The sequence below is a fragment of the Gorilla gorilla genome, chromosome 19 (assembly GCF_029281585.2).
Source record: "Gorilla gorilla gorilla isolate KB3781 chromosome 19, NHGRI_mGorGor1-v2.1_pri, whole genome shotgun sequence".
Taxonomy (NCBI): Eukaryota; Metazoa; Chordata; class Mammalia; order Primates; family Hominidae; genus Gorilla; species Gorilla gorilla.
Window position 1 is genome coordinate 81324505 of NC_073243.2, and position 19529 is coordinate 81344033.

Consider the following 19529-nt stretch of genomic DNA (forward strand, 5'->3'; position numbering starts at 1 on the left):
TGTCCCCACTTGCTTCCATCCTATTTCTTCCCCTGATCCAATTCCCACCACCATCAATGCCAATTCAATGTCCTTCTACTCTGGGAGCCATCTCTGACTATAGCAGATCTCAGAGTTATATGTCTCCTTTATAAATCCTGTGATGCTCTGTTAACCTTCATTTATATACTGACTTTTCATGAGTGACTATCTTTTCTCCAGAAATCTATGTAAGTAATTTGACAGGCTCCTTAAATATTGATGATGTAGTCTTTTTAAAAATACTGTGTATCTTGCATTTGACAGATTGTCTCATGCAATGAACTTTTTGATGACAATATTAGAATCCAAAATCTCAGCTGAAACGAGATTCTTCTTCCTAGCCTAGGAGTTAAGCAGTAAAAAATAAAATAAAAATAAAAGCCTGGTTTGAAATTTATTATCAGTCTTTTCACTTCATGCTGGCTGGAACATTCATATAAAATAATGCTAAAGTTTTACTGACACCTAGTTAAGACTCTTGCCTATGGCACTATTCCAGAAGCTACTGCCCTTCAATGTCTTCCCATAATTGCTTGCATGGAAAATGATCCTGTTTGTATAGAATACAGAAGAAGAGATGAAATAGTTCCTGAGCAACGGTAATAGGTACAGGTGCTCTGGAGACCACAGACCTCCTAATCACATGAAGAATGGAAGAAGCAATAGCCCAGCAAGCCTGTAACCCATACACCATCATATCATGTCACTTCACATAAAGAAGGCCTACAGGTTTAGAACTCATGAGTGATATGCAGATCTCTGCCTGTTCTTAAGAATCAACTTTAAATTACAACAATGGTGATTCTCTGAAATTATCCACTATTTCATTTTTTAAAAAAATTTTACATAAAGAATGATTTTTAAATATTGTGGATAAATTCAATATATACAGTATAAACTTCCCAAAAGTATAACATTAATCATATTTCAAGTAAATAAATTGAAAAAATCACAGGAAGGCACTGATCCCAGTAACTTAGACAATATTTAACATGTATCTGGAACCTGTCTTCAAAGAAATCAAGGTGGAAGAGAAGAGACAACACATATACTTTAAAAATATGTAACAACACAAGATGCCATAGACTAAGTATCAAATGAGTGCTATATGCCAGACCTATGGAGGAGAGAAAGTGGTCTTCCAGCTTGAGTGAGGAAGCAAGCTTTATGGAATAATTAGATTTGAGCACCACCTTGACTACTGAGTAGAATTTTCAAGGAAAGCAAAGAGGATGAAGCCACTATAATTAACTAAGAATGGCATGGATTTGTGTTTCTCCTCTTTTATGTGGCAGATGAAGGAGATTCTTTGTATTCCAGGTGAGGGCAAGAAGTCTCAGGCTCATCTCTCATTGTATACCATCAGGGTATTTGATTGTTTTTAAGGAGTTTAAAAGGTGAAGGTTCAAGGTGTGAACAATCAATGTTCATAAGAGTTTTCTCCATTAGTGAATTTATGAGAGGACAAGGAGGGAAAATAAGTGAGAATAGGTGTTTCTTTTTTCTTGACAAACAAAAGAGTTGAAGATCCTAGCTTCTTTGTTGGGGAGAATCCATACAAAGATTGTAGGTGAAGTGTTGCAAGCAAGGCTCAGAGGAGCAATCCCCTGCTTTCTATAGAACCCTTACGGTAGAAGAAGGACACTATAGACTCAATTGTTGGGAATGCAAACCTTGTCTACTCTATCCACTCAACCACCCACCTGTCCTCTATTTCTCCATCCCCTCAATTTATCCAACCGTCCATCCATCTATCCATTCATCCACTCACACATCATCTATTTCTCCATCTATCCATCACCCACCCATCTATTTCTCTAAAACTCACTCCAAATATCATGCATCTCTCTATTCATTTGTATCACTAAAATAGTGACTCTTTGCTTCATAGAATGAAAAGAAGTTACCTGCCATCCAATGCTGTTTCTATGTAGCTATCAAAATGCTTCTTAATTCTTTTTTGATAATCTTCAGGTGAAAACCACCTGATAACTTGGTATGATTTTTCCTCCTCTTTAATATCTAAGAAAACAGCAATTGGTTAAAAAGGTAAATATATCATACAACATGGATTAACATTAGCATGATGATATTAAAGTTTTATTCTATTAATTTTACATTTATGGAAATGTTTAAAGTTTTATGTTGATTTGGTTTTGTTTTTCTTTTTCATTCACTCAATTGCACAACCTGATAATATTGAGACTTTATCATTATCCAGGCTCTTTTATTCAATTTAAAGTTATAAAAGTTTCCACTTAAAGCTTTCGTTTAAAGGAACAGCTATTACACTTATTTTATAGATGAAACAACAGAAACTAATGCAGTGTGAAGTAATTTGTCTCCTTTGCACACATAATGAGCTGTAGGGCTTGTGTTTAAATGTAGGCCAGATTGATTTCAGAGCCCATGCTCTTTTCTCTTTTAGAAAAAATCATTTTCAAGACTTAAAATAATACCTACAAATAGGTTTTTATTCAGTCAAAAAGTTCTAAAAAGCAAAATTAAAAAATGGTAGTCCCCTTCATTCTACTTACCAGCCCCACCCCTCCCCCATCACCCATGTGTAATAAGAAGTCTGACTCCATTCTTGGAGTTTGACCGCTGACTCCTTTCCAGCCCCAGCTCCTACTTCACTTTCTGTGCCTTATCTGGGCAAACTGAGAAGAAAACTTCAACTCATTCTCCCTTGTTACTAATGAGAACTCCAAACCAAGCAAGCCAGGCCAAAGTGGGAGAATCCTCACCTCAATTCAAGTTTCAATCAGAAGTTTCAATAATTTGCATTGTGAGACAGGAATGACAAACAGGGATCCTCTTTCCAGTAGCCCTGGATCATGTGTCTCAGACCAAAGCTATCTGTATGTCTCAGATGGAATTGTGTTTCTCAACTACAGCATGAGCTGTGGTTGACAGTAACTCAGTGGAATAACTCTTACCCTATGAGCACTGGTTGTGTGTCCCAATATACTACCTCCCACACACACAGCATTGTAAAGAGCACTGAGGGTTAAGACTGACATCAGTGCAATATATGATCCCACCTAATGGTGTGAAGAGTGGTAGTCATTGTGTGGCATGCTCACATCCACAATCCTAAAAATAGATGGTCCACTGGGACCTCAGAAAATGCCTTTGCTACTATTGCTGATTGTATCTCTGTAGCTAAAAATGCTCCAGATGAACAGAATTATTAGGAAAAGTACCCACGACAACACTATACAGCCAAAGAGATCCTTCAAACCCAATTTAAGCCTTGGGTCTCTCAAAATTACCAGAAAGAAGGTCTCTAACCTTGCTGATACTCATTGGAACTCTCTCAGAAAGAAACTTACAAAGATGAGCATGTTAGAAAGGACACCCACCCACCCACCACCACCAAAGTACACCTGATAACAACCAAAAAGAGAAAGAGAGAATTAGGTTAGCCAAAAGGGGTGGGGAGGGGGACAGGTGGGATGCAAGAACAAAAACTAAAACAAAGGTCTACAACTTAACCCTTTGGAAATTTAACATTTATTTTTTAACAGAAAAATTAAAAGGACACTGATTGGCTATTTTCTCTCTACGTTGTAAGTTCTAGATTAACATCAGATCAAATACACCCCTGCGAACCGTAATAACCTTAATCAACAATTGGGCAAAAGTTACAGGTATATCAGAATATTTCACTAAATTTAAGTAATAATACCTCTGTACTCTTAAGGAGTTATCCAATATAATATAGATGGCAAATATATATGCCCCATCTTAAGCATTGGTACTAAATACCTGTATTAGTCTGTTTTCATGCTGCTGATAAAGACCTACTTGAGACTGGATAATTTATACAGGAAAAAGGATTTAATAGACTTACAGTTCCACATGGCTGAGGAGACCTCACAATCATGGCAGAAGGCAAGGAGGAGCAGGTCATGTCTTACATAGGTGGCAGCAGGCAAAGAGAGAGAGAGCTTGTGCAGGGAAACTCTCCCTTATAAAACCATTATTTTTCGGCCAGGCACTGTGGCTCACTCCTGTAATCCCAGAACTTTGGGAGGCTGAGGCAGGCAGATCATGAGGTCAGGAGATCGAGACTATCCTGGCTAATACGGTGAAACCCCATCTCTACTAAAAATACAAAAAAAATTAGCCAGGCATGGTGGCACACACCTGTAGTCCCAGCTACTCAGGAGGCTGAGGCAGGAGAATCACTTGAATCTGGGAGGCAGAGGTTGCAGTGAGCTGAGATAGCCCCACTGCACTCCTGCCTAGTGACAGAGTGAGACTCCATCTCAAAAAAAAAAAAAGCCATCAGATCTCGTAAGACTTATTCCCTATCACAAGAACAGCACGGGAAAGACCTGTCCCCATGATTCAATTACCTCCCACCAGGTCCATCCCACAACACGTGGGAATTCGGATAAGATTTGGGCGGGGACACAGCCAAACCATATCAATACTCCATAGTCTTAAGACTCATTTCCTAAAATATTCCATTCCATTCTGGGCATGGCTACTCTTAACTAACGATTAAAAAACTAACATAAAATTGTTTCTTTGGCACTTAGAATTGGCTTAACAAAAAGGGATGCTCTGGATCTGCTTCAATATATTAAAATTATTAACACTGCCCAAAATAGATTAAAACAGGGCCTTTACGGATTAAATTCCATTATGAAAGACCTATTTAGAAAAGGGTTAATTGTCTCCATTCTTTCTCCCTTTAAAATCCCAATTTGGACTATTTTTAAACCTAGCAAGAATTAATGATGCCTCACAACATTTTACTACAGCCTTAATGCCAGGATCCATCACATTTAGAACCTCATACCCATGGTTATTAAAAATTGCTTACTACATTTGAATACTAACAAATACTTTGCAATCATAGATTTGACAAATATGTTCCATTCAAGGCCTATTTCAATAGGATCTCAGTCCGTTTCCCTTTATCTTTATCTTTAAAAGGCCATAAATCACCTGTAACTGGATAACTGTGGGGAACCTCAATATCCTGGCCCACAATCACTGCCAGCAAGACCATCATCATATCCAACTTTCCCTAGGAGCAGTTATGACATTACAATGAGGATGTCCTCCTTGGAGGAGACTCATCAAGCACAATCATTCAAGACATACACAGGGTGTGCTTACTCAAGACATATTATATATACAAAGGAACTCACAAAAAGGGATGTGCCATTGCCACACACAAAGTAGAAGGCATGGTGCTTCAGTTACATTCCTGAGAAGAATTGCTTGGTAAGTTTAACAATGCTCCATCATTACCAACATTCCATTCCCAGCATAATAGCATGAGTAACTCTCCAGACACTGTTCATACCAAAACTGGTGAAAATCACACACACACGCATACACACACACACACACACACACACACACACACACACAAATGCTGGAAATGGTTCTAGGGCATACAGAAAAAGAAGAAATATTTATTCAAGAAAATCTACCAAAATTCACTGAAAACTGAGCCTAGGGTTTGTGGTATTTGAATGAAGACCCACTCTCTCCCTTTACTCAACCAACCCTGAGAGGCTAATGTCCTCTGACTGCTCCCACCAACTCCCAAACTGCAGCCAAGAATGCAGGCTCCGTCCCTCTTGCTCCAACCCCAGCTCTCAGCCAGAGAGGTATTTTTCTGGGAGGGGCAAACTGTAAACATTTCTCATCCTGCCCTTTTCTGCCTGTTGCTGTAGCTAAGTTCTGGCCAAATGTGTCCAAGAGGTGGGGGCTCCCTTCTACCAACCACCCCACTTGTGAAGCATGAGCTCGACCTTGGGCACAGCACTGTTGCAAATAGTGGGGTGCTGCTTAACCATGACCCACCTTGTAAGTGTGAGGTTTCCTGCTGGGGGAGGAAAGCAAGGAGACCTATGCCTACTGCCCACCGCTCCACATAGCACTCAGATCCCAAAGTAGTGATGTGACTCAGAGAGAAGTGCACCACCCTCAAGTCCAGAGCTGTTGTTCAAAGATTTTTTTTCCCAGGCAGAGAAGGAAGCCATAAAACAGAGGACTCCAAATTTGCTTCTAGGATAGTTAGTTTTATTTGTAAGCTCGGCTAGGAGAGAGTACATGGTTAATTAATCAAACACTAATCTAGGTGTTGATATGAAAATATTTTATAGTATGCTTATTATCTGCAATCAGTTGACTTTAAGTAAGATAGATTACCCTCAATAATGTAGCTGGGTCTTAACCAATCAGTTGAGAGGTTTTAAAAACAAACAAACAAAAAACTCTGAGGTTTCCCAGAGGAAAAAAAAAATTCTGCTTCAAGACTGCAATATCAGATCTTGCTTGAGACTTTCCAGCCTGCCTACCTGACCTATAGATTTTGGACTTGCTAACATCTCAAATTATGTAAACCAAGTCCTTGAAATACGTGTGTGTGTGTGTGTGTGTGTGTGTGCGCGCATGTGTGTGTGTTTGTGTGTGTGTGTGTGTGTGTGTCCAATTGGTACTGTTTTTCTGATTTCCTAGGATTCTGGTTTCCTAGGATTGGTTCTCTACTATGAGAACAAAGTGATTCAAATATTGATTATATTTGAAGCCAATAACTCTTTTCAGTGGTAAAGAGGGCACTCATCCTGTGGCATTAGGTGGCAATCATTGGATACTCCTAAGCAAGTGCTTCTAAAAGGCAATGTTCTGGGATATTTATATCAAACTGATGAGTATAATGAAGATAGCTGGTTTCTTCTAATTTGATAGAGAAAGCATGGAAAGAAAAGAATGAGATCAAGGCTTTAAATTCCAAGCTCTGTCTCCACATTAATGACCTGAAAGCTTCTTTGTCTGCCCTGAAAAAAAAAAAAATCTCCTATAGCTACTGGGTTGAATGTTTGTGAAAATCAAACCCAGTCTCCTCCTGAGACTGAATTACAGTGCAATTTAATTCTCCACCTTGCAAGGTATTTTCTGCTAAAGTCAAGGCAATGATCAGGAAAGGAGATCCTAAAAACTGAGATAGGGACATATGGGCAGATCCTATGAATCTGGGGCTATTGAACCCCTAACTTCTGTTGAATCTTCTTTATCAGTAGAAGCAACTTTTCTACACCCATCTGGAGAAGTTAATCTCATTTGCATGAGAAACTGTACAGTCTCTTTCTGAGTTATTTTGCTGAAAGATACTGTTTTAGCATCCCTCTTTATTTTTAGATTCAAAAATAGACTCGAGCTCCAGAAAGTGTCAAAGGTTACCCATAAGAAGTTTCACCATACACCAAAAGAACAATATGTATGACAAAAAATCTGGGGTACATGTGTAGGAGAGTATGTGAGGTAATGGTGAAAGGTATGTAAAGTTTGATTAGATTGAATTTATTGATATGAGGCCACTAGACAGACATTCTTGATTCATCGTTGTAGCCCTATAGGTTAAAGGGGCTCTGTTTGGTTAATTGAATTAAACATGGATGAAAGGGTGGACTACACTAAATAAAAATATAATACCAGATCTGTCTTGGTACCCTGAAAAGTATCAAACAGCTTAGGGAAATGAAGATGTAAGGACTGCTAACCCAGTGCAGGAAGGAAACAGAACAAGAGGACACATTTTTTTCACCATGACTGTGAGAAACAAATTTGCAAGGGGCTTCCCAGCACCACCAGAGGCTCTGTGTTTGTTCTCCTTCATGGGTCAGAAATTATGATGCCCTTGAAGTGGGATTCCCTAAATATAATGGAGTTAATTGCATCTTGGGGTGGCTGGGGTCAAGTGGTAGCACTTAAGCACCAAAATCAAGGTAGGCATGGTTACCATGAGGAATAGTAGAGTCAAAGCAATAATTAGAATAATCTGATTCATGGAGACCTAGAGCATTAGCTTATTAATCATGGCATCCCTAAAAAAAAAGAAGATGAGCAGTTTACAAAATTGTTACTTGATCAGTACAAGCAAAGGAGTCCTAAATAGATTAAACAAAAGTATAACTTCAATTACAAAAACACAGACCTCAGACAATTTATGGACACAGAAGCCCTGGAAAGAAGAGGAGGCAAAGTACCTTGGGAAAAGACCCCACTACACTACCAGAAATATATACTGTTAATCTTTCTCCAGCTTTCTCCAAAGGAACCTACAGCTTTTTACTAGTGTGGCTATGCATTGGGGAAATAAAAATAATTATATTTTTCAGAGACTACTGAACATTGGACCTTGAAATTAGACCCTAATTCCAAGGGTGTAATTCCCCAAACTGATTGTGATTATTTCCCCAGATTCGAAATGCATAATTGGAATAGATATACTCGGTATTGGCAGAATAATCATGCTGCTTCTCTGAAGTGTGGAGTGTAAGCTGTCATGGTTGGAAAGTCCAGGTGGAAGTCACTAAAATGACCTGTATCTGGCAAAACAGAAAACCAAAGCAATATTGCACTCTACAGAGATTTCAAAGACTAATGCCACAATTATGGACTTAAAGATTGCAAGGGTCGTGATTCCCATCACATCCCTATTCAACTTGCATTTTTGACCTGTGCAGAAAACACGTGGATCTTGGAGAATAATAGATGTCACAAACACAACCACATAGGAAACTGTAATTGCAGCTGCTCTTCCAGATAATAGTTTCATTGCTTGAGCAAATTAGCACAATCCCTGATACCTGATATGCAACTATTGATCTGGCAAATTTTTCTTGACACCCGTTAGTCAAGTCCATCAAAGACAGTTTGCTTTTATCTAACAAGGTCAGCAATACACCTTCACTCTCTAACCTCAAGGATACATCAATGCTCCATCCCTGTGACACCATTTAGTCTGCATGAAACTTATTCACATTTCTCTTCCACAACAAACCACACTTGTCCATTGCGTTGCCTATGGCCAATGGTTTGGCTAGATCATCATGGACTTGCAAGGAACATAATTTAAAAATTGGTGGCAAGAAGTTCTGGGGAAGAGGTATGTTATAAAACCTATCTGAATGGGCAAAACATAAATATATTTGTGTCCTATGTAAATGCTCACTTAAGGGTGACCTCAGCAGACAAGAACTTTAATAATCAAGTGGAGAAGTTGGCCTGTTCTGTGGATAACAGCCAGATTCCTTCCTCAGCCAACCCTGTCATTTGCCTAATGGTTTCATAAACACAGTGGCCATGGTAGCAGGGATGGAGTTTATGTATGGGCATATCAAACTGGACTTCCACTCACCAAGTTGACCTGGATACTGCCACTGCAGAGTACTCAGTCAGCCAGTGACAGAGAACAACATTGATTGCCTGATTAGCATCATTCCTCAGGGTAACCTAGTCAGCTATCCAGGTAGCAGATTGATTACATTGGACCAATTCCATTATGAAAGAGATAGAGCTTTATTCTTACTCAAAAAGCCACTTACTCTGGATTTGACTTGCTTTCCCTTCATGCAATGCTTCCACCAAAGCTACCATCCATGCACTTACAAAATGCCTTATCTACTGATGTGGAATTCTACACAGCATTGACTCTGACAAAGAAACTCACTTAACTGCAAATAAACTGCAGCATGAGTGCATAATTATGGAATTTGTTGTCTTACCATGTTCCCCACCATCCTAAAGTGGCTGACTTAATGAAACAGTGAAGGATTTTTTTTTTACTTTTTTTTTCATTTTATTTACTTATTTATTTTTTTTATTATACTTTAAGTTTTAGGGTACATGTGCACAACATGCAGGTTTGTTACATATGTATACATCTGCCATGTTGGTGTGCTGCACCCATTAACTCGTCATTTACATTAGGTATATCTCCTAATGCTATCCCTCCCTGAAGAATTTTTAAAAGACACAGTTACAGCTACAGGTGGTGGAAATACATTGCAAGCCTGGGGCAATGTTCTCCAGGAGACTATATATGTGCTTAATCACATCTAATATATGATGTTTCTTCTCCCATAGCCAGGATTCATGGGTTCAGGTATCAAGGGGTAGAAATGGCAGCATCACCACTCACTATTTCCCCTAGTGATCCACTATCAATATTTTTGCTTCCTGTTCCTGCAGCCTTATGCTCTTTCAGACTAGGATTTTAGTTCCAAAGGAAGGAATGTTTCCACCAAGAGACACAAAAATAATTCTATTAAACAGAAAAGTAAGAATGCAATCCAGCCACTTTTGGTTCCCCATGCCTCTGAATCGAATGGCAAAGAAAGTTACTGTACTGATTGAAATTGGTGATCCTGATTATCAAGTTGAAATTGTGTTGCTCCTACACATTGGAGGTAGAAAAAGAGTTAGTTTGCATTATAGAAGACCTCTTAGGGCATCTCTAAGTATTAATATGCCCTGTGATTAAAATGAATGAAAAACTGCAACAACCCAATTTAAGAAGGATAACTAATGGTTCATTCCCTACTTTCTCTTCTGGTAAGAATTTAAAATGGTACAGCCACTTTAGGAAAAGTATGTCAATTTTTTAAAAAGTTAAACAATATGATTCAGCCACTGCACTTCTAGTTGCTAACCCAGAGAACAGAATGTAGGACAGGCGTAGTAGCTCATGTCTGTAATTCCAGCACTTTGAAAGGCCAAGGTGGGAGGATCACCTGAGGCCAGAAGTGTGAGGTCAGCCTGGGCAACATAGTGAGATACCGACTCTACAAAAAATAAATTAGCTGGGATTGGTGGTGCAAATCTGTAGTTCCAGCTACTCAAGAGGCTGAGGTAAGAGGATTGCTTTAGCCCAAGTTTGAGGCTGCAGTGAGCCATGATTGTGCCAGTGCACTCTAGCCTGGGCGACAGAACAAGAGCTTGCCTCAAAAAAAAAAAAAATATGAAAGAAAAAAGAAGGAAGGAAGGGATGGAGGGAGGGAGGAAGGGAAGGAAGGAAGGAAGGAGAGAGAGAAAGAAAAAGAAAGAAGAAAGAAAGAGAGAAAAAGAGAGAGAAAGAAAGAAAGAGAGAAAGGGAGAAAGAGAAGAGAAAGAGAAAGAAAGAAAGAAAGAAAGAAAGAAAGAAAGAGAAAGAAAGAAAGAAAGAAAAGAAATAAAAGAAGGAAGGAAGGAAGGAAGAGAAAGTAAGTTATAACAGACTTGTACACAAAACGGTCATAGCAGGTTTATTTGTAATAGTCCCAAACTGAAAATAACACAAATGTCTATCAACAGAAAACTAAATAAACACATTTTAGTAATGAATACAATAGAATACTAGTAAGCAATAAAAATGAATAAATAATTCATAAACACAATATGAATGAATCTTTAAATAATAATTGATATTCTTTGGATGTTTGCCCCCTCCAAATCTCATTGAAATGTGACCTCCAAAGTTGGAGGTGGGCCTAGTGAGAGGTGTTTGAGTCTTGGGATCAGATACCTCATGGACGTCTTGGTGCTGTCACCATGGTAGTGAATTCACACAACAGCTGGTTATTTAAAAGAGCTTAGCACCTCCACCCACTCTTTCTAGCTCCCTCCCTCATCATGTGACTAGCCAGCTCCCCCTTTGTCTTCTGCTATGACAGTAAACTTCCTGAGGCCTCACCAGAAGCTGAGCAGATGCTGGTGCCATGCTTGTACAGCCTGCAGAACTGTGAGTCAAATAAACCTCTTTTCTTTATAAATTATGCTGCCTCAGGCAATAGACATTATGTTATAGCAATATGAAACGAACTAATACAATAATGTTAATTAAAACAAGGCAAAATAAAAGAATACATACCTTATAATCCCATTTACATAAAATTTAAAAGATACAAACTAACACATAGTGATATATTAGTGACTAACTAGCAATGGGAGCTGGAAGGTGGGATGACCCATAGTGGGGATTGCAAAGGGACAAAAGAAATTTTCTTGGAATGATGGAAATATTCATATCCTAATTATGTTGATGGATTCACAAGTATATACATATGTTCAAACATCAAATTGTACATATGTTTCAATTTTTACTTTTTTTCTATTTGAGACAGAGTCTCACTTTGTCACCCAGGCTGGAGTGCAGTGGTGTGATTTGGCTCACAGCAACCTCCACCTCCTGGGATTCAAGAAGTTCTCCTGCCTCTGCCTCTTGAGTAGCTGGGATTACAGGTGCACACCTCCAGGCCTGGCTAATTTTTGTATTTTTAGTACAGACGGGGTTTCACCATGTTGGCCAGGCTGGACTTGAACTCCTGACCTCAAGTGATCCACCCATCTTGGCCTCTCAAAGTGTGGGGATTACAAGCATGAACCACTCTGTATTAGTCCATTTTCATGGTGCTGATAAAGACATACCCAAGACTGGGTAATTTGCCAAAAGAAAAGAAAAATAGATCTAATAGACTCACAGTTCCACATGGCTGGAGAGACCTCACAATCATGGCAGAAGGCGAAAGGCACATCTTATATCACAACAGGCAAGAGATATAGAGCTTGTGTAGGGAAACACACAAGTTTTTACAAAACCATCAGATCTCATAAGACTTATTCACTATCACAAGAACAGCATGGGAAAGAACTGCGCCATGATTCAATCACCTCCCACCAGGTCCCTCCCATAACATGTGAAAGTGCAAGATGAGATTTGGGTGGGGACACAGCCAACCCACATCATTCTGCCACTGGCCACTCCCAAATCTCATGTCCTCACATTTCAAAACAATCATGCCTTCCCAATAGTCCCCCAAAGTCTTAACTCATTTCAGCATTAACTCAAAAGTCCACAGTCCAATGTCTCATCTGAGACAAGGCAAGTCCCTTCTGCCTATGAGCCTGTAAAATCAAAGGCAAGTTAGTTACTTCCTAGATACAATGGGGGTAGAGGCAATGGGTAAATAGGGCCATTCCAAATGGAAGAAATTCGCCAAAACAAAGGGGCTACAGGTCTCATGCAGATCAAAAATCCAACAGGGCGGTCAAATCTAAAAGCTCCAAAATGATCTCCTTTGAATCCATGCCTCACATCTGGGTCACACTGATGCAAGAGGTAGGTTCTCATGGTCTTGGGCAGCTCTACCCCTGTGTCTTTGCAAGGTATAGACTCCACCCCAGTTGGTTTCATGGGCAGCGGTTGAGTGTCTGTGGTTTTTCCACAGACATGCCCTGGAGACATTTTCCCCACTGTCTTGGGGATTAACACTCAGCTTCTCCTTACTTATGCAATTTCTGCAGCAGCTTAAATTTCTCCTCAGAAAATGAGATTTTCTTTTCTATCACATTGTCAGTCCACAAATTTTTTGAACTTTTATACTCTGCTTCCCTTATAAACTTATAAAACTGAATGCTTTTAAAATCACCCAAGTCACATCTTGAATGCTTTGCTGCTTAGAAATTTCTTCCACCAGATGCCCTAAATCATCTCCCTCAAGTTCAAAGTTCCACAAATCTCTAGGGCAGGAGCAAAGAGTGACCTTTGCTTCAGTTCCTCATAAGTTCCTCATCTCTATCTGAAATCACCTCAGCCTGGACTTCATTGTCCATATCACTATCATTGTTTTTGTTAAAAAAATTCAACAAGTCTCTAGGAAGTTCCAAACTTTCCCACATCTTCCTGTCTCCTTCTGAGCCCTCCAAACTGTTCCAACCTCTGCCTGTTACCCAATTCCAAAGTCACTTCCACATTTTTGGGTATCTTTACAGCAGCACCCCACTCTACCAATACCAATTTACTGTATTAGTCTGCTTTCATGCTGCTGATAAAGACATACCTGAGACTGGGTAATTTACAAAGAAAAAGATATTTAATGGACTCACAGTTCCACATAGCTGGGGAGGCCCCACAATCATGGCAGAAGGCAGAAGGCATGTCTTACATCGCAGCAGGCAAGAGAGAGAGAGCTTGTGCAGGGAAACTCCCCTTTCTTAAGACCATCAGGTCTCATGTGACTTATTCACTATCTCAAGAATAGCACAGGAAAGACCTGTCCTCATGATTTAATTACTTCCCACCAGGTTCCTTCCACAACATGTGGGAATTCAAGATGAGATTCTGGTGGGGACACAGTCAAAACATATTACACTGTGCCCAGCTTCAAATTGTATACTTTACATATATGCAGTTTATTATTCATAAGTCAATATTACTTCTGTAAAATGTTTTAAAAATGAAGAAAAGGAAGTTCAGTCTGTGGCCATGAGGAAGTAATAGAGCAGATTTACCTTCCTACTTTAAACAACTAAAAATAAGGACGACAGAATCTATGAAAAAAAATTGTTTCTAAATACTGGACACCAGTCAGTGCAGAACATTTATTACTGACTGGATAACATTTTCATAATAGAGCTCATGGAGAAGGTAGCCACATCTGGCCAGGCCTTCTCCCTGAATGGAGGAGAATGGATTCAGATTTCAGAGAAAACAAGGCAGACAGAATTCACAAAACAATACCAGAGGGGAGACAGCTGCAGAGAGAAAAGTCAAGTTGGGATCTTTCAGAGAACAGCTCAGTACATATATGTCAGAACACTACCATGGCCAGGAATGACTACCAGAAATAATCAAGTAGAATAATACCCAGACATCATACAAGGCCTCTCTCCAAATCCCTACTCATCTTTGATTCAACTCTTGATATTTAGTAAAGATCTAAAGATAAGCTTTCCAAGCAGCTGGAAAAAGTATGCCATTTTGATCATTATCTGTCTAACTCCTGTCATTATCTATCCATGGGTTCTGATATTCAGAAGAAAGACAATTTTACTTTATTAAGTTCCAGAAATCTTAACAATATGAAATTTACTTTACCTTTTATGACAGATAAAGATGTTGTACATTTCACTCCTCAGGGCTATGGTGAACACCACTTATAGAGAAAGAGAAAAGCCCAGTGGCCAAATTAGAAATCTGAATTGAAATCAGGGATTTCCTTATATTAGCTATTGATCTGCTCTCCTACCTAGTTACTAAAAAAAGTCAAAACTGACCTGCTGGTCAGGATGAGAATTTTCTGGTCAGGAGAAGAAAATCACTGGCCTGAGTGTTTGGAGTCAGCCCATGAAGATCACTGATGTAACTTGGGCAGTCACCCAAAAACAATGTGGACCTGTCGCTTGGAGAAAAGTATACCAGGTAGATGGTGAGGTACAGAAAACTGTCTTAAAGAAAGAAAGAAAAAGAGGCCTTTTGGTTCCAAAATGGCATCATAGAATCAAGCTAGCTTCACTCCCCAATTACAGAAAACCAAAAATAAATATACAATGCTGAGATTATCACCAGCAATATCCCAGAACTCAAATATGAGAATGAGACTGTTCCAAGGGCCACAGAAGAGTGAAAAAACTCCAAATGGACATTAAGATAAGTGAAATTCCATATATATGATGCCTGTCCCCCATATCTGCCCAGCACCAAGCATGCCGAAAATTTTCCTGTCTCTCAGTTTTACACTGAAAAAAGTGAAGTCGAGGTGGACAACCAACTTCCCCACCATCTTGGGTCCTCTGACAGAAGACCTGTCCCTGCCTCAACACACAAGAAGCACTGAGAGTGTCTGAAAGGAGAAATAGTCTTGAGGACAGAGACAAAGGGAGCCCAGAGACAAAGGGAGCCCAGAGACAAAGGGAGGAGGCAGGACTGCCATTCCCAACTCTGGATACTCTGCTCTGTAACTCAGTCAAAGGAGATGCCAAATCAGAGTGGATGTTCAGCAATACCATGCTGCAGAAGGTCCATTCCACAGGTCTTCTGGACACAAATCCCTAACCAGCCTTCCTACACTACCAAGATATCCCTTTTGGGACTTTCTCCATTCAGCACGAGTGGCACTCTGACTGTGCCAGAACCAAGGCAAACCTGGGATTAAGGTGCCATCTAGAGCTGAAAAGGAGGCAGCAACCTAGTGGGAGAAGAAAAAAGCAGGAAAAAGAAATCAACAGGTAAAGTGCAAAGAATCTCTAACCAAACATATCCAACTGAAACCAAGACAAGACAGACAAAGAAAACTGGAAAAAATAACTAATCCTTCAGTGCAAAGACGTAGACCTATATCCACAAGAGACAACATGAAATAGAGAACCATGACCTCCCCAGACAGACACAGCAATAAATCAGTGACTGACCCTAATAAGATGGCAATATGTAAACTCTCTGACCAAGAATTCAAAAGAGTAGCTTTAAAGAAATTCATCAATCTCCAAGATAACACAGAAAAGTAATTCAGAAATTTGTCAGAGAAATTTAACTTAAAATACTGAATTAGGCCAGTCACAGTGGCTCATGCTTATAATGCCAGCTACTCAGAAGCTGAGGCAGGAGGATTGCTTGAGGCCAGGAGTTCAAGGCCAGCCTGGGCAACATAGAGAGACCCCATCTTTTAAAAAAAGAAATCAGCTGGGCATGGTGACTCACACCTGTAATCCCAGCACTTTGGGAGGCCAAGGTGGGTGGATCTCCTGAGGTCAGGAGTTCGAGACCTGTCTGGCCAACATGGTGAAACCCCATCTCTACTAAAAATACAAAAAAAAAAAAAATTAGGTGGACATGGTGGTGTGCGACTGTAGTCCCAGCTACTCGGGAGGCTGAGGCAGGGGAATTGCTTGAACCTGAGAGGTGGAGGTTGCAGTGAGCCGAGATTGCACCACTGCACCCTAGCCTGGGCAGCAGAGCAAGACTCCATCTCAAAAAAAAAAAAAAGAAATCAAAAAATAAATTAGCTGGATGTGTTGGCACAGGCCTATAGTCCCAGCTACTCAGGAGGCTGAGGCAAAGGATCTCTTGAATTCAGAAGTTTAGGGCTGCAATGAGCTATGATTGCACCACCACTGTACTCCAGCCTGGGTGACAGAACAAGACCTATCTCTAAAAAATGTTTTAAATGAAATAATAGGAAAAAATGAAACAAACGTTGGAACTGAGAAACCCATTTGCTGAACTGAATAATTCATTAGCGATATTCAACAGCAAGATGGATCAAGTAGAGGAAAGAATCAGTAAGCTCAAAAACAGGCTATTTGAAAATATAAAGTCAGAGGATTAAAAAGAGAAAAAAAAGAATGAAATGGAACAAAGATTACTTACAAGGTATATAAAATTACCTCAAAAGACCAAATCTAAAAAGTCTTGGTGTTCAAGAGGGAGTTGGGCAAGAGCAAGGGATAGAAATCTTCTTCAAATAAATAATAACACAACAGTTTCCAAAACTTGAAAAGGTGATAAATATCCAGGAAAGGGAAGGTCAGAGAACACAAAACAGACCCAAATAAAACTACCCCAAGGTATATAATAAACTCTCAAAGATCAAGGACAAAGAGCGGATCCTAAAAGCACCAAGAGAAAAGTACCAAGTAACATACAAAAGAGGTCTAATTCATCTGAAAATAGACTTCACAATGGAAACCATACATGCCAGGGAGAGTAAAATGACATTTCCAAAGTGCTGAAAGAAAAACACCTGTTTCCCAAGAATATTGTATCCAGTAAAGCCATCCTTCCAATACGAAAGAGAGACAGAGTATCTCCCAGATAAAAGCTGCCAGAATTCACCACTACTAGATTACCGGATCTGTCTTATAAGAGAGGCTAAAGAGAGCTCTCCAATCTGGAAAAAAAAAAAAAACAACGCTAACATGCAAAAATAAAATACTTGAAGGTATAAAATCCACTGGTAAGATTAAGTGCATGGACACACCCAGAATACTCTATATGGTAATTGTGGTGTGAAACCCACTCATTACTCTAGTATGAAGCCCAAAAGGCAAATCTATTGAAAACAAAATAATAGCCACAGCAACCTATTAATAGATAGACAATATAAAGTATACACATTGAGCTAGCATAAAGTCAAAATGAGGGAGAGATGAAGTTAAAGTGCAGAGGTCTTCTTTCTCTTTTTGGTTGTTGTTTGTATTCTGTTCTTTGTGACCTAAGTTGTCATTTATTTAAAATAATTTGTTATGTCTATAAGATTTTTAGAAGCCTCACAGCAACCACAATGCAAAAATTTATAATAGGATTCATTAAAAATAAAACACAATGAATTAAACATGCTGCCAGGGGAAACAACTTATCGACAAATGAAGACAATAGAAAGGAAGAAAGAAAGAAAGAAAGAAAGAAAGAAAGAAAGAAAGAAAGAAAGAAAGAAAGAAAGAAAGAAAGAGAGTTACAAAACAACCAGAAAACAAGCAACAAAATGGCAATAGTAAGTAATTACATATCAAAAAAAAACACTGAATGTAAATATATTCAATTCTCCAATTAAAAGGCATATAGCTGGATGGAGAAAGAAACAAGACTCAACTATATGCTACATAAAAAAAAACACACTGCACCCATAAAGACACAGTAGAGTAAAAGTGAAGGGATGGGAAAAGATATGTCATGCAACTGGAAACCAAAAAAGAGCAGGAATTCTATACTTACATATCAGATTAAATAGAATATGGTCGGGCGCGGTGGCTCATGCTGGTAATCCCAACACTTTGGGAGGCAGAAGCGGGTGGATTACCTGAGGTCAGGAGTTCGAGACCAGCCTGGCCAACATGGTGAAACCCCGCCTCTACTAAAAATACAAAAATTAGCTGGGTGTGGTGGCACACACCTGTAATCCCAGCTACTTGGGAGGCTGAGGCAGAAGAATCGCTTGAGGCCAGGAGACAGAGGTTGCAGTGAGCTAAGATTGTGCCATTGCACTCCAGCCTGGCTGACAGAGCAAGACTCTGTCAAAAAAAAAAAAAGAATACCAATAAAAGATGGTAAAAAGAGACAAAGAAGGTCTCTATAGAATGAATAAAGGGTCAGTTCAGCAAAAAGATATAACAATTTTAAGTATCTGTGCACCTCACACCAGAGCTCCCAAGTATACAAAGCAAACATTAATAGATATAAAGAGAGAGATAGACTGCAATATATAATAGTAGGGGACTTCAACTTCCCACTCTCAGTAATGGACAGATTATCTAGACATAAAATCAACAAAGAAACACTGGAGTTAAGTTGATAGCAATAAATGTCTATACTAAAAAGTTTGGAAGGCTTCATATAAACAATCTAATGATACACTTCAAGGAACTCTAAAAACAAGAACAAAAAAGCACCCAAAATCAGAAGAAAGAAAAAGTAAAAACATCAGAGCAGAAAAATGAAATTGAGACTAAAACAAAGATCAATTAAACAAAAAGTTGATTTTTTAAAAGGATAAACAAAATCAATAAATCTTTAGCCAGATGATATGGTGTGGCTGTGTTCCCATCCAAATCTTATCTCAAATTGCAATCCTTAGTATTGGAAGATGGAGCTGGTGAGAGATGATTGGATCATGGGGGTAGATTTCCCCCTGGTTGTTCTCATGATAGTGAAGGAGTTCTCACAATATCTTGTTTTTTGAAAGTGTGTACAGCACTTCCTCCTTTGCTCATTTTCCTCTCCTTCTCCACCATGGTAAGACATTCTTGCTTTCCCTTTGCCTTCTGCTGTAATAGTAAGTTCCCTGAGGCCTCCCAGCCAGCTTCCTGTACAGCCTGTGGAATTGTGAGTCAATTATACCTCTTTTCTTCATAAATTACCCAGTCTCAGGTAGTTCTTTATAGCAGAGTAGAAATAGACTAATACAGATAGTTAGTACCACAGAAGTGAGGCATTGCTATAA

The 19529-nt window shown here is 39.2% G+C and overlaps 1 protein-coding gene across 6 annotated transcripts in view; it reads right to left on the reverse strand.

Annotated features, from left to right (window-relative positions):
- UGT3A1 (UDP glycosyltransferase family 3 member A1) overlaps window positions 1–19529 on the reverse strand; it is a 50967-nt gene that overhangs the window by 21851 nt on the left and 9587 nt on the right. For all 6 annotated transcript variants that reach the window (XR_010131786.1, XM_019013685.4, XM_031003507.3 and 3 more), the window contains one exon: window positions 1929–2043. Coding sequence is in view for 5 of the 6 variants with exons in the window: in XM_019013685.4 (XP_018869230.3) it covers window positions 1929–2043 (115 nt within the window). In the remaining variant the exon portion in view is untranslated. The remainder of the gene's footprint in view (window positions 1–1928; window positions 2044–19529) is intronic.